General features: G+C 45.7%; 1 protein-coding gene across 4 annotated transcripts in view; it reads right to left on the bottom strand.

The window, feature by feature from the left end:
• Positions 1–12944, bottom strand: part of CEP250 (centrosomal protein 250) — a 91289-nt gene that overhangs the window by 25516 nt on the left and 52829 nt on the right. For all 4 annotated transcript variants that reach the window (XM_061631767.1, XM_061631764.1, XM_061631765.1 and 1 more), the window contains 2 exons: positions 2301–2460; positions 1414–1771 (listed from right to left, as the gene is read on the bottom strand). In XM_061631767.1, coding sequence (XP_061487751.1) covers positions 1414–1771; positions 2301–2460 — 518 coding nt within the window. The remainder of the gene's footprint in view (positions 1–1413; positions 1772–2300; positions 2461–12944) is intronic.

Below are 12944 nucleotides of genomic sequence, written 5' to 3' on the forward strand. Positions count from 1 at the left end.
ATTCAAGGTACCAGTGTAGTTTGTACCTAGACCCAAGGTTTATCATTATACTTATGTTAAGCAATATTCCATACACATTGATTTGTTTTTCCATCCCCTACTACTCACTATAAATCAGTTATCAGTCCCCACCATCCCAATCTTGTGGGTCTGATTCAACGCAATAAACAGTTAACGCTACTCTATATTTGATTGTTCTTCCAAATTAGGGCTGTCACCTACCAAGGGTTTTCATTAATTGTCACAGGTTTTCCTTCTACATAAAGACTTGTGCTACCCTACAATGAAGTCACTGTTTCTACAATGAGTGATGTATGTCAAACAAACGAACCTCAAGAATTTTTGTACTATCAGTTGGCTCTGCCTCTAGCAGTCTTCTGTTTTTTCTTCTTGGCTTTCCCAAGTACTTTCAGGAAAAATCAGTTCCACCCTGTATATGAGACAGCCAACAGGCTTGACATGTGTGCCACATGCTGGCAAGGGCTGCTTTGACAAGCAATTTAAAAAAGGTAAAGGTGTCCCCCGCACTTGAAGTGCGAGTCGTTTCCGACTCTTAGGGTGACGTCTTGCGAATTTACTAGGCAGACCGTACATATGGGGTGGTTTTGCCAGTTCCTTCCCCGGCCTTTCTTTACCCTCCAGCATATGCCGGGTACTCATTTTACCGACCACGGATGGATGGAAGGCTGAGTGGACCTCGACCCCTTGTACTGGAGATTCAACTTCCTCCTTCTGTTGGAATCGAACTCCGGCCGTGAGCAGAGCTTTTGGCTGCGTTACCGCCACTTACCACTCTGCACCACGGAGGATCTTGACAAGCAATTTATATCATTGCTATTGAAAGGAGCAAAGTGTCCACCACCATCTTAACATTGGGCAAAGATGGCAACGCTGGGGCATCTTGTTACTCCTTAGCATATCCATCTGAAGTAGGATTATGGTGAAGATCAACTTCCCCCCATTGCAGAGTTCTGGCTCTCTCACATAATCAATCTACCTGTGAAGGGCATAATACTGGTCCACTTACTTCTCACAATGCTGAAAAGGTATTTATTATGTACAAAAGTACTATTAAAAATATATGCCAATTTTTTAAAAAAAATAATAGAAAAAGCTTAGGATACTAAATACTAAATATGATTAGTAAGAGCTGGCTACAGTATTTTGATGAAAAATCAATGTGTCCCCTGATGAAGGCTTGGTTGCACAAGCTGAAACGCGTTGGGCTTTGAGCTTCTACAGAGCATTTCCTAAGCTTTTTCTATTATTTTTTTTAAAAAATTGGCATATATTTTTAATAGTACTTTTGTACATAATAAATACCTTTTCAGCATTCTGGTTTTTTACCTCTTTTTCTTGCATTTTGTGGATGCTAGACACTTTATTTTTCCTCCACTTACTTCTCAGACTCACCTCTACTAACGGATATTGAGCTCCGAATGGCTTTGTCTCCTCTTCCTCCATGCTCCAGCTTTGGCTCAGGACTGTTGCACAGCATGTACTGTAGAACCAAATGTAGCTTGGTCAACTGGGACTGGGCCTCCCAACGGGCTGAACAAGCACGCTGACATTCTGATGCCAAAGCCTCTGCCCTACTCTTTGTGCTACAGAGGCTCAGCTGCAACTGAGACACTTCAGCTTCCAGCTTCTGCACGGAGTCCTTCAAACACAGCTCATTTGCATGGGATTCTTCCAGGTCCTGGGTGAGCTGCTTGTTATGAGCTATCAAGGCAGCCTCCTTCTTTTGCATCATCACCCTCAGTGATTGCATCTGGACGGGAGGAAAGCAATGCAGCTTGTAATGATATATGAATCGCAGAATGGAATAAAAAAGAAAAGTCAGCTCCGGGTGAATAAACACCAAACAAAAGAGAGCAGCTGGACATAAATTTGCAAGGGAAGGTTAATTTAGTGTTCTTGTGAAAAGGCCTCAGGCATCAGGTACTACGATGAACACAAATGAGTTCACTATATGCATGTTAATGTATCATAAATGTTTTTTATTGTTTTTGTAAATAAAATAGCGGGCTGATGGTGTTGGAAGAGATCAGCAAGCATAGGCACCAACAAAAAACTATAAAGCAACATGGTTCCCCCCTCACTTGGAATCAGCATCCTCAACAGAGAGCAAAAGACACAACCAAAGCCAGTTTTATTCATACAATATAAAGGAAAAAAGCCCAGGTATTATGGAAAAGAAGCCATATGGGGGGAGGGTAACATAATAGAAGTACCATAGGAAGCAGATGGGGGCTGGCAGTAGAGTAGAAAACCACATGTTCACTCTTTTCAGGTAATACCTGTCTGGTGAGCTCCTGCCCCTCTATTCTGTGCTCAGCAACCAGCTGCTCTGCTTGCTGCAGTGCAGTATTCAATTTGGTGATTTCACCCTGGTGAGCACCATCACTGTCTTGCAGTCTCTTGAGCGTGAGTTCTTTCTCCTCCAAGGATACAGCCAAACTGAAAACAGGAAAAAGCAGAACTTAAGTTTCTATACAACTACTATGGAAGAACTATGCAACTACAAGATCTTGCTGCTTTTTCTCTCTAGTAGAGATCACTTTGGTTCTCTTACAAGACACACTTATGAAATCCTTGATTACGGCATACAGACACTGTACCAACATACATGCACAAGACACTGCAATTAGCAAAAATATACATAAGAACATAGAACATAGAACATAAGAACAGTCTGCTGGATTGGACCAGTGGTCCTTCTAGTCCAGCATCCTGTTCTCACAGGAGCCAACAAGATTCCCATGGGAAGACTGCAAGCAGGACCTGAGTGCAAGAGCATTTAAGTGAGCAGGAGACATCCCATTTACAACCTTCATGACTAGTTGGGGGGGGGGGAGCTAACGCATTCTGTTTAAAACCCATCAGTGACCATCTTCTCTAAAGTGATGTGAAAAATCTGGGTCATCAATCTATAAACTTGATGAATAGCAGAGATGGCTAATATCCCACCCACCCGGCAAGCACATTTTTCTGCCCCCTCCCCCCCCATTAAGTTTGGAATTGGAGGCCAAAATTTCTCCACCTAATCCACTGGCCAGATGAGTATGCAAACTGCCATCTCCCTAGTTATCAGATTTATCATTTGATGGGTGAGGAGGCCAGTAACTTCCCTCAACTGTACTGTACAGATGAGTTGAGGGTGTGTGTGTTTGTCCTATACATGTATGCGAGAGTGGGGTGGCCTCATCCACTTTTGATCACACCACCACTAGCATGTTGACCAGGGGAGAATGTGGCCCCTGGGCCAAAAGGAACTTAGGAAACATTGGTGCTATCACTATATAGTAACTGCATCCTTGAAAGGATTCCTTTGCAAGCCAGTTAGAAGAATTAGCAAATATAGACTAAGGACTGGCAGGTGTACAACTGAAGGCCCTTTTTTGCTACAAAATCCAAATCAAATAATCTGAAGTAAGAGGCCAAGTGTCGTGCCCGGATTGGGACTCAAGAACAGAATCACTTGATGAAAGCAAATCAGTTTTTATTAGAGTAATTTCCAGACATAGGCTTCTCCGCCTCATGAACTCTTAACATGAACCAAAACCCGCGGCATGGAAGAGAGTTGATAGAACAGAGTTTCAAGCATTCCCCGTCCCTTATCAAGGGGGCTTTCGGGCCCGGATCCTCTCACTCCGCCTCAAACTGCCCACATCTACGCCCCTTCCCTCCTCTTTTCTTTGGCGCCTTTTTAACTGTCTTCGGGTGCGGGGTGATGGGGGGGCGGCTGCCTCCTCCCCTTCTGATTCGGAAAGGATGGTAGGAAGTGGGGGGGTTGGCCCAACACTTCAGGCGATTTCTCTCTACCCTTCTCTGCAGCCGAACGACCTTGGTCCTCCTCCTCCCTCTCTGTCTGTAACTGCAGCACATTCCTAGGGGGGGAGTGCTTGGGAAACGAGTCTGTTGTCTGTTCAAGATTTTCCCCCTCTATCTGGGAAGCTTCCCCCTCCCCCTCCCCTTCAGACGCCTCAGCCCAGCTGCCCCCCTCTCCTAGCTCATTCTCAGAAACATCAGAACTCGGACTTCCGGGAAGGGAAGGAAAAAAAAAAAAGAACTCCAACCATACATCCTGACATCATCCCCTTCTCCATGCTGTGCTCCCTCCCACCCTGTTGGTTTGGGGCGATGAGGGAATTTCTCATGAAAGTCTCTCACTAAAATAGGGGCGTGAATGTCTTCTGCTTTTTCCCAGGATCTATCGGCTGGCCCATAATTCTTCCAATGAATTAGATACTGCAGCTGGTTTCTCCTTCTCCTGGAGTCCAGGATCTGCTCCACTTCAAACTCTGTTTGTCCCCCCACCAACATCGGTGCCCCTGGAGATTCTATCGGCATCAGCTCACTGGGGGGGGCGGCCTTCGTTAGCAAGGAACGATGGAATACTGGGTGCATTTTAAAAGTCTCTGGCAACTTTAAACGAAAAGCCACTGGGTTTATTTGAGCCTGGATTTCGAAGGGTCCCACTCTCCTATCCTGCAACTTTCTGCACTTACCCGGCATGTTAAGAAAGCGGGTCGACAGCCATACTTGATCGCCCACCTTGAGGGGGGCCCCCTCACACCGACGTTGATCAGCAACTCTTTTGTATTCCCTTTTGGCTTCGTCTAATTGTTGTTTCAACACTTGCTGGGCTGCCTGTAATTCCTGGAGAAACTCCTCGGCCGCGGGTACCGGCCCACTGCCTGAGCGGCTGGGAAAAGCTTTGGGATGAAATCCATAATTAGCAAAGAAGGGTGTTTGCCCCGTGCTGGTGTGCACGGAATTATTGTAGGCGAATTCTGCAACATGTAAATAGGAAATCCAGTCAGTTTGCTGGTAAGATACGTAACGCAGGTATCTCTCCAAAACTGCGTTAAGTTTCTCAGTTTGTCCATCAGTCTGGGGGTGGTGAGAGGAGGAGAGCCTTAGCTCCGTTTTTAACTGCTTCCAAACAGCCTTCCAAAACTTAGCTGTGAACTGGGTGCCTTGATCCGAGACGAGGCTGTCTGGCAACCCATGCAATCTGTAAATCTCTTTTATGAACACCTTTGCCGTCTCCTTGGCGTCCAAGGCCCCAGAGCAAGGGAGGAAGTGGGCCATTTTAGTCAATGAATCCACGATCACCAAAATAGCAGTCATTCCTTGTGACCTTGGTAGATCGGTTATAAAATCCATGGAGAGGTCCTGCCAGGGCCCCTTTGGAGTGGCTAGAGGTTCCAACAGCCCTGCAGGCCTTCCCGTGCTTGTCTTCGCCCTCAAACACATGGCGCAGGATTTTACATAGTTCTCAACATCTCTGCGCATTTGAGGCCACCAAAAATCCTTAGCTACATTTTGAATGGTTTTAAAAATGCCGAAGTGCCCAGCTGTGGCATTGTCATGGCATTGACGCAATACTCTGATTCTGAAGTCCCCTTTTGGCACATATCTGGCAGTTTTAAACCACAACAACCCATCCCTCCAGTGGAAACTTACTTCTGAGTCCGTGCTCTGCTCCATTTCCTGGATGTAATGTTGTATGTCTGGATCCCCCTGCTGGGCCCTCTTGAGCTCTTCTTCCCAGGACGGCTGACAGGCTCCTAACGTGAGTTTTTCCGGTGGGATGATGTGTTGGGGTGTGTGTGTCAGCCTTTTCGTCTTTGTATTGGGGTTGTCTGGATAGGGCATCCGTCCTCTGATTTTTTGTATGGGAGTGGTACTTTATTTTGAAGTTAAACCTGGCGAAAAACTGCGACCAGCGTATCTGTCTCTGGTTCAATTTCCGGGCTGTCTGTAGGCTCTCAAGGTTCTTATGATCAGATCGTACTTCTATCTGATGTTGAGCCCCCTCTAAATATTGCCTCCAATTTTCGAATGAGTCTTTGATAGCTAAAAGTTCCTTTTCCCACACAGTGTAGTTTTTCTCAGCATCCTTGAGCTTTCGAGAGTAGTATGCACACGGGTGCAGTTCCTTCCCACCCCTGTCAGGCTGCAAGAGAACCCCCCCCGATCGCCCGGTCCGAGGCGTCAGCTTCCACAACAAAAGGCCGGGTCGGGTCAGCAAAGCGTAGGATAGGTTCGGAGGCGAATTTCTCTTTCAGGTCTTCAAACGCTCTTGTTGCCTGATCTGTCCATTGAAACTTCCCTTTTCCCCTTAAACAGTCTGTGAGGGGGGCGGTTAGTTTGGAGAAGCCTGGGATGAATTTTCTGTAGAAGTTGGCGAAGCCCAAGAAACATTGCACGTCTTTCTTGGTGGTCGGTTGTCCCCAATCCAACACACAGCTCACCTTTCCGGGATCCATCTCCACTCCCCCTGCTGAAATTCGGTATCCAAGGAAGTCCAGGGAAGACAGGTCAAAGCCACACTTTTCCAGCTTGGCATATAGGTGGTTCTCTCTCAGCCTTCCCAGCACAGTTCTCACGTGTTGGTCATGCTCTGACTGGCTCCTTGAAAATATCAGGATGTCATCCAGATAACAAACCACGTACTGGTCCAAGAGGTCCCTAAACACTTCGTTCATGAACTTCTGGAACACTCCTGGACTGTTACTTAACCCGAACGGCATGACCAGGTACTCAAATTGACCATAAGAGGTGTTGAAACTCGTCTTCCATTCATGTCCCTCCTTCATTCGGACCAAATTATATGCCCCCCTCAGATCCAACTTTGTGAAAATTGTGGCAGAACGCAGTCGATCTAATAACTCTGGAATCAGGGGCAGGGGGTAGCTGTTCGGGATGGTAATTTGGTTGAGGGCACGATAATCATTGCAAGGTCGTAATTCACCCCCCTTCTTTTTCACGAAGAGTAGGGGGGCTCCTGAAGGGGACTGCGAGGGACAAATAAATCCCCGTGTGAGGCGTCCTTCCCTGGCTCTCCCTGTCAGGTTCCTACCTGCTCGTGGTTACTGCCTGTCTCTAGGCACCACCAGGGACTCCACCAGTCCGGACCGCTCTCTCTTATGGTTTCTCTCCCCGCTCTAGCACAGATCTCAACAGATCCCCCTGCTAGGCAACCACCAGTAACGTCCCAATACTAGTATTCCCAGAGACTCTGAATACTGGTATTGTTATTCTCTTCACCGCTGCCACCATTTGTTACAGTTCCCCTTCAGCCTTGGTCATTACCTTACCCTCCCTTCTGGTCTGTGAAACCCCAGCCAAGGATCAGGCCTTTGGTAAACCAAATTAAGTATTTATTACAGATAACAAAGCTAACAAGATTTCTTCTTAAGGCACATAAGCATATGGTTTTACTCAATACTAATCCGAACTCCACCTCCCTCCTGGTAAACAACTCTCTAAACCCCACCAAGCAACCCACTCGTTCTCTTCTCCCCCCCGATTCCACTCTCACTCTTCCTTTTATACATTCAGCCATTTTAAACACTCAGCCAATCATCTCGCATTCTACTGCCCATTCACTCCCCCTCCTCTTTCACTCCACTTACCATGTATCTTCTAAAACAACAACACTTACCATATATACATTAATATAGGAACATCACATTTCCCCCCCCTTAAACAACAGCAGAGTATTATTCCTGTTCCAGGATTTATACGTCGCGTTAACAAATAAAAGTCTCTATGGGGAAAATGTCTTTCTTTGTTCCTCTGTCCGGTCATGTCACTGCAGTCCCAGCCACTTGCCTGGAAAGTCCATCGGCCAGTACATTGTCCTTGCCTTTGATGAACTGGAAATCCACTTGATAGTCCTGTAAGGCCCAGGACCACCTCTGCAGCATAGTATTATGGTTTTTCATAGTCTGCCACCATAACAAGGCCCGATGATCCGTAGTCACTGTGAATCTTCGTCCCCACACGTATGGGCGCAACTTGTTTAGTCCCCACACGACCGCTAGGCACTCCTTCTGGACCGACGAATAGTTTTTCTCCCTCGGCGTCAGCTTGCGACTCAGGTACGCCACTGGATGTCTGGTGCCTTCTCTCTCCTGTAGCAAGACGACTCCCAGCACCAGGTCCGACGCATCTGTAGCCACGATGAACGGTTTCTCATAGTCTGGTGCTATTAATATGGGTCCTTGGCACAAGGCTTGCTTCAGTAGATCAAAAGCCTTCTGACATTCATCCGTCCATACCACACGCTCAGAACACTTCTTCTTTGTTAATTCATGCAATGGGGTTGCTATTTCCCCAAAGTTTCTCACAAACTTCCTATAAAATCCAGCCACACCCAGAAATGCCCTTACTTGTTTTTTGGTTAAAGGGATCGGCCACACTTGTATTGCCTCCACCTTGCTCCATAAGGGGGTGATTTTCCCACTCCCCACCTTATGTCCTAAATAGATTACTTCCTTTAGTCCAAACTGGCATTTCTTAGCTTTTATTGCGAGGCCTGCTTTTCTTAAGGCCTCCAATACTGTTGTCAGGTGTTGGACATGCTCAGGCACCGACTTGCTAAAAATGGCCACGTCATTGATATAGACCACTGCAAAATCTGACATGCCTCGCAACACAGTATTGATTAGCCTCTGAAATGAACTTGGTGAGTTCCTTAGTCCCATGGGTAAGGTCACAAACTCATATAACCCATCTGGTGTACTGAAGGCAGTTTTGGCTCTGGATTGCTCGTCTAGTTCCATTTGCCAAAATCCTTTACAGAGATCTAGTGTAGAGATAATGGTTGCTGCCCCCAATAACTCTAACATTGCGTCTACCCTAGGCATAGGATACGCATCTGGGACAGTAATTTTATTGATTAGCCGATAATCAATGCAAAACCTTGTCGTTCCATCTTTTTTTGGAACCAGGACAATACTTGAGGCCCAGGGACTGATGGATTCCCTGATCACTCCTAATTCCAGCATATCTTCCACCTCCTTTTTGATCTCATTCAAAACTTTCCCATTCACACGGTACGGAACAGATCTGATTGGGGCATGATCTCCAGTATCAATGGAATGTATAACTATACTGGTTCGGCCAGGTTTGTTGCTAAAGAGATTCCTATAGGTTTTCAAAACTCTCAGAATCTCTTCTTTTACTTCCTCCTCTACCTCCTCTGACCATTCCACTTGATCTACCCCTCCTTTGTCTTTGCTTTCCTGTACCAAATCTGGAAGTTCAGGCCCACTTCCCTCAGGGAATAAGGTAACTTGCAACACTTTTGCATCCCTGGTATGGTAAGGCTTTAACATATTTACATGAACCACTTTGCTTTTGTTTAGTTGGTCTGTGGTAATTACATACGTCACTGTGTCAAGCCTTTCTCTGATGGTATATGGTCCTTCCCAGTTAGCCTGTAATTTGTCATGTTTCCTGGGTATGAACGCCATAACCATATCTCCCACATCATACACACGTTCCCTGGCTGTTCTGTCATACCAGTAACTTTGCTTCTCCTGTGCTTGACTCAAATTCTTTTCCACCACCTCCATCATTGATGTTAATTTATTGCGGAATTCCAATACAAAATCTACTACAGAAGTTTTGTACTCTCCCAGAGTTCCTTCCCATGAATTTTTTAGCAGTTCCAAAGGTCCCCTCACTTTTCTAGTAAACATTAGTTCAAAGGGTGAGAAGCCTGTTGACTCCTGAGGGACTTCTCTGTATGCAAATAAGAAGCATCCCAAATGTTCATCCCAGTCTTGTGGGTGATCTTGAACATAGCTTCTTATCATGCCCTTCAAAACTCCATTGAATCTCTCAGTTAGCCCATTAGTGGCGGGATGGTAAGTAGTGGTCTTTAGATGTTTTAGACCACAACATTTCCACATACATTGCATCACTTCTCCCATGAATACACTGCCTTGATCTGTCAGCACTTCATGAGGGAAACCCAGCCTCATAAAGATTTTTAATAAAGCCTCTGCCACTACAGGGGCTTCTACAGATCTCAGTGCTTCTGCGTCTGGGTACCTGGTGGCAAAATCCACCACCACCACTAGATATTTCTTGCCATGCCTTGTGGGTTTGGAAAAAGGGCCCACCAAATCTATTCCCACTCTATAAAAGGGTTGTCCAATTATAGGAAGGGGCTTTAAGGGTGCCTTGGTCTTTACTCCACTCTTTCCCACCTTTTGGCATATTCCACAAGATAGACAATGTTGTTTTACATCCTTGGAGATATTTGGCCAATAATAATGTGCAGCCAATCTCCTCTTGGTCTTTTTTATTCCCAGATGTCCTGCACATGGGACATCGTGGGCTACCTCTAGCAATCTGGTTCTGTATTTGCTAGGTACTATCAATTGCTTCACTGGTTCACATTCATCCTTTCTCTCAGCAGGCATCCACAGTCTCTATAAAATCCCATTCTCACACACAACTTGATTCCTCAGTTTGTCAGTGAAAGGAATCTGTTGGGTCAGGACTTGTTCCTTTATCTGCTTCAAACTTATATCTTTATGCAGCTCTTCCCTGAATTGCTCTGCTTCTTCCCCAGAGACCACTTGATAGTCTGTCTCCTTCACCAGGCCTGCTAGTGGTTGCTATGGTGACCTGAGGCTGGCTAACAGATTCCACCCTGTTTGTTTCAGCCCCCCTTAATATGGCTTCTTTTTCTCTGCCAATTTGCTGTCTGGTCACTACATAGATCTTTCCTTGGGCACCCATTACATCCCTTCCCAGTATTACTGGTTCTTGTTGCTGGGCATTAACGCCTACTTTATATCGGCCCTCTCGGCCTCTCCAAGTCATATCCACCAGGGCCACAGGCAAACTTTCTGGTTTACCTCTCACTCCTTGGATAGTCACAGTTTCCTGAGGTAATATTACCTCAGATTTTATTAAATCTGGCCTCAGTAATGTCTGAGCGGCACCAGTATCAAGCAATGCCCAATAATTTGCCCCTTGTACACTCACTTCCTCTCTCAGACTTGAATCAAGGTCTGTTACTTCTGTCCAGTTTATCTGGCAGAACTGAACCTTTTTCGCTGTTTCTAAAGCCTTGGGCTCTGTTTTCACTGTCCTTGTCTGAGCAGGATTACTAATGAGGTTGGCAACCTCACATTGAAAACGTAGGTGCCCTGGTCTACCACATTTGTAGCATAATTTCTCCTCACTTTTAGGGTACACAGATCCACTCTGGGGTGTCCTGTGCCCTTCAGATTTTAATGGAGGACTCACTCGCTGTGGTACCACATCCCTTCTGCCAGCACTATATGGTCTGGGTTTAAACTCTCTTGATGTTTTCCCCACCCAGCCAGTTCTATTGGAGGCAAAGTGATCCGCCATCTCTGCGGCCTCCTGCACAGATGTAGGGGAACGGTCTTTGACGAGGAGCCTTATTTCTGGTGGTAACTGATGGTATAATTGATCCAGTATCATGAGGCTTTTCACCTCTTCCACTGACTGAGCTTTGGCACTACTCATCCACTTTCCAAATATATCCATCAACTTTGCTCCCAGTTCCACAAAAGACCTCCCTGTCTGTATCTGGCAATTTCTGAAAAGCTTTCTAAAATAATCAGGCCCCAGTCTGAATCTTTTAAACACTGCTTCTTTGAATTCAGCATAGGTGACGGGCCTGTCTGAGGGGAAATATTGGTATACCTCAGCCAATTCCCCTTTAATCAGATTTGATAAATACTGCATGTATTTATCTTCAGGTAGCCCCCACAACTGAGCTGCTTTTTCAAAGGTGCTGAGGTAAATTTGAGGATCTTGACCAGGCTCATAGACAGCAAAGTCCTTTGGAGTAATTTTTATTTTTGCTCCATCTCTGTCCTTTCTTGTTTCATCAGAATGAAACTTCTCTCTTTCAAATTTTAACTTTTCTACTTGTAATTTGGCATCCACTGCTCGTTGCTTCTCCCTCTCCTCAAACCCCATTCTCATTCTCTCAGTTTCCATCTTCAACTTCTCAGCTTCCATCCTCAATCTCTCAGCTTCCATCCTCAATCTCTCAGCTTCCAACTCCCTCTGCTTGTCTTTTTCTTCCGTTTCAAAGACCCTCTGCTTGTCTTTTTCCTCAGCCTCCCTCCTCAACTTCTCTCTCAAGTACTCTATATAAGCGGGATTGCTTAAATATCCTTCTGGGGTCTCTTCCCTGACAGGTTGTTTTTGCTGGGCAGTTGCAAATCCTATAAGTGCTACCCTCAATTCATCTACCCCTTTACCCTCGTGAGGTAAATTGAATGTTATGCACTTCTCCACCAGCTCCTCTCTTTTCATTTTTATGTATTCAGCCATGGTGTTTGAGTTCACTCACTCTTTGCCACACACTCTTTGCCAGTCACTCTCACAAGAAATCTTGTTTTGTTATTTCTGTTTGCCACACCACTGTTCTGGATTCTCTAGTATTCGTATCTGGATTCTCTGTCGTTCGTATCCCACCGCTACTGCCACCACATGTGAGGCGTCCTTCCCTGGCTCTCCCTGTCAGGTTCCTACCTGCTTGTGGTTACTGCCTGTCTCTAGGCACCACCAGGGACTCCACCAGTCCAGACCGCTCTCTCTTATGGTTTCTCTCCCCGCTCTAGCACAGATCTCAACAGATCCCCCTGCTAGGCAACCACCAGTAACGTCCCAATACTAGTATTCCCAGAGACTCTGAATACTGGTATTGTTATTCTCTTCACCGCTGCCACCATTTGTTACAGTTCCCCTTCAGCCTTGGTCATTACCTTACCCTCCCTTCTGGTCTGTGAAACCCCAGCCAAGGATCAGGCCTTTGGTAAACCAAATTAAGTATTTATTACAGATAACAAAGCTAACAAGATTAACAAGATTTCTTCTTAAGGCACATAAGCATATGGTTTTACTCAATACTAATCCGAACTCCACCTCCCTCCTGGTAAACAACTCTCTAAACCCCACCAAGCAACCCACTCGTTCTCTTCTCCCCCCCGATTCCACTCTCACTCTTCCTTTTATACATTCAGCCATTTTAAACACTCAGCCAATCATCTTGCATTCTACTGCCCATTCACTCCCCCTCCTCTTTCACTCCACTTACCATGTATCTTCTAAAACAACAACACTTACCATATATACATTAATATAGG

The sequence above is a fragment of the Rhineura floridana genome, chromosome 6, assembly GCF_030035675.1.
Source record: "Rhineura floridana isolate rRhiFlo1 chromosome 6, rRhiFlo1.hap2, whole genome shotgun sequence".
Taxonomy (NCBI): domain Eukaryota; kingdom Metazoa; phylum Chordata; class Lepidosauria; order Squamata; family Rhineuridae; genus Rhineura; species Rhineura floridana.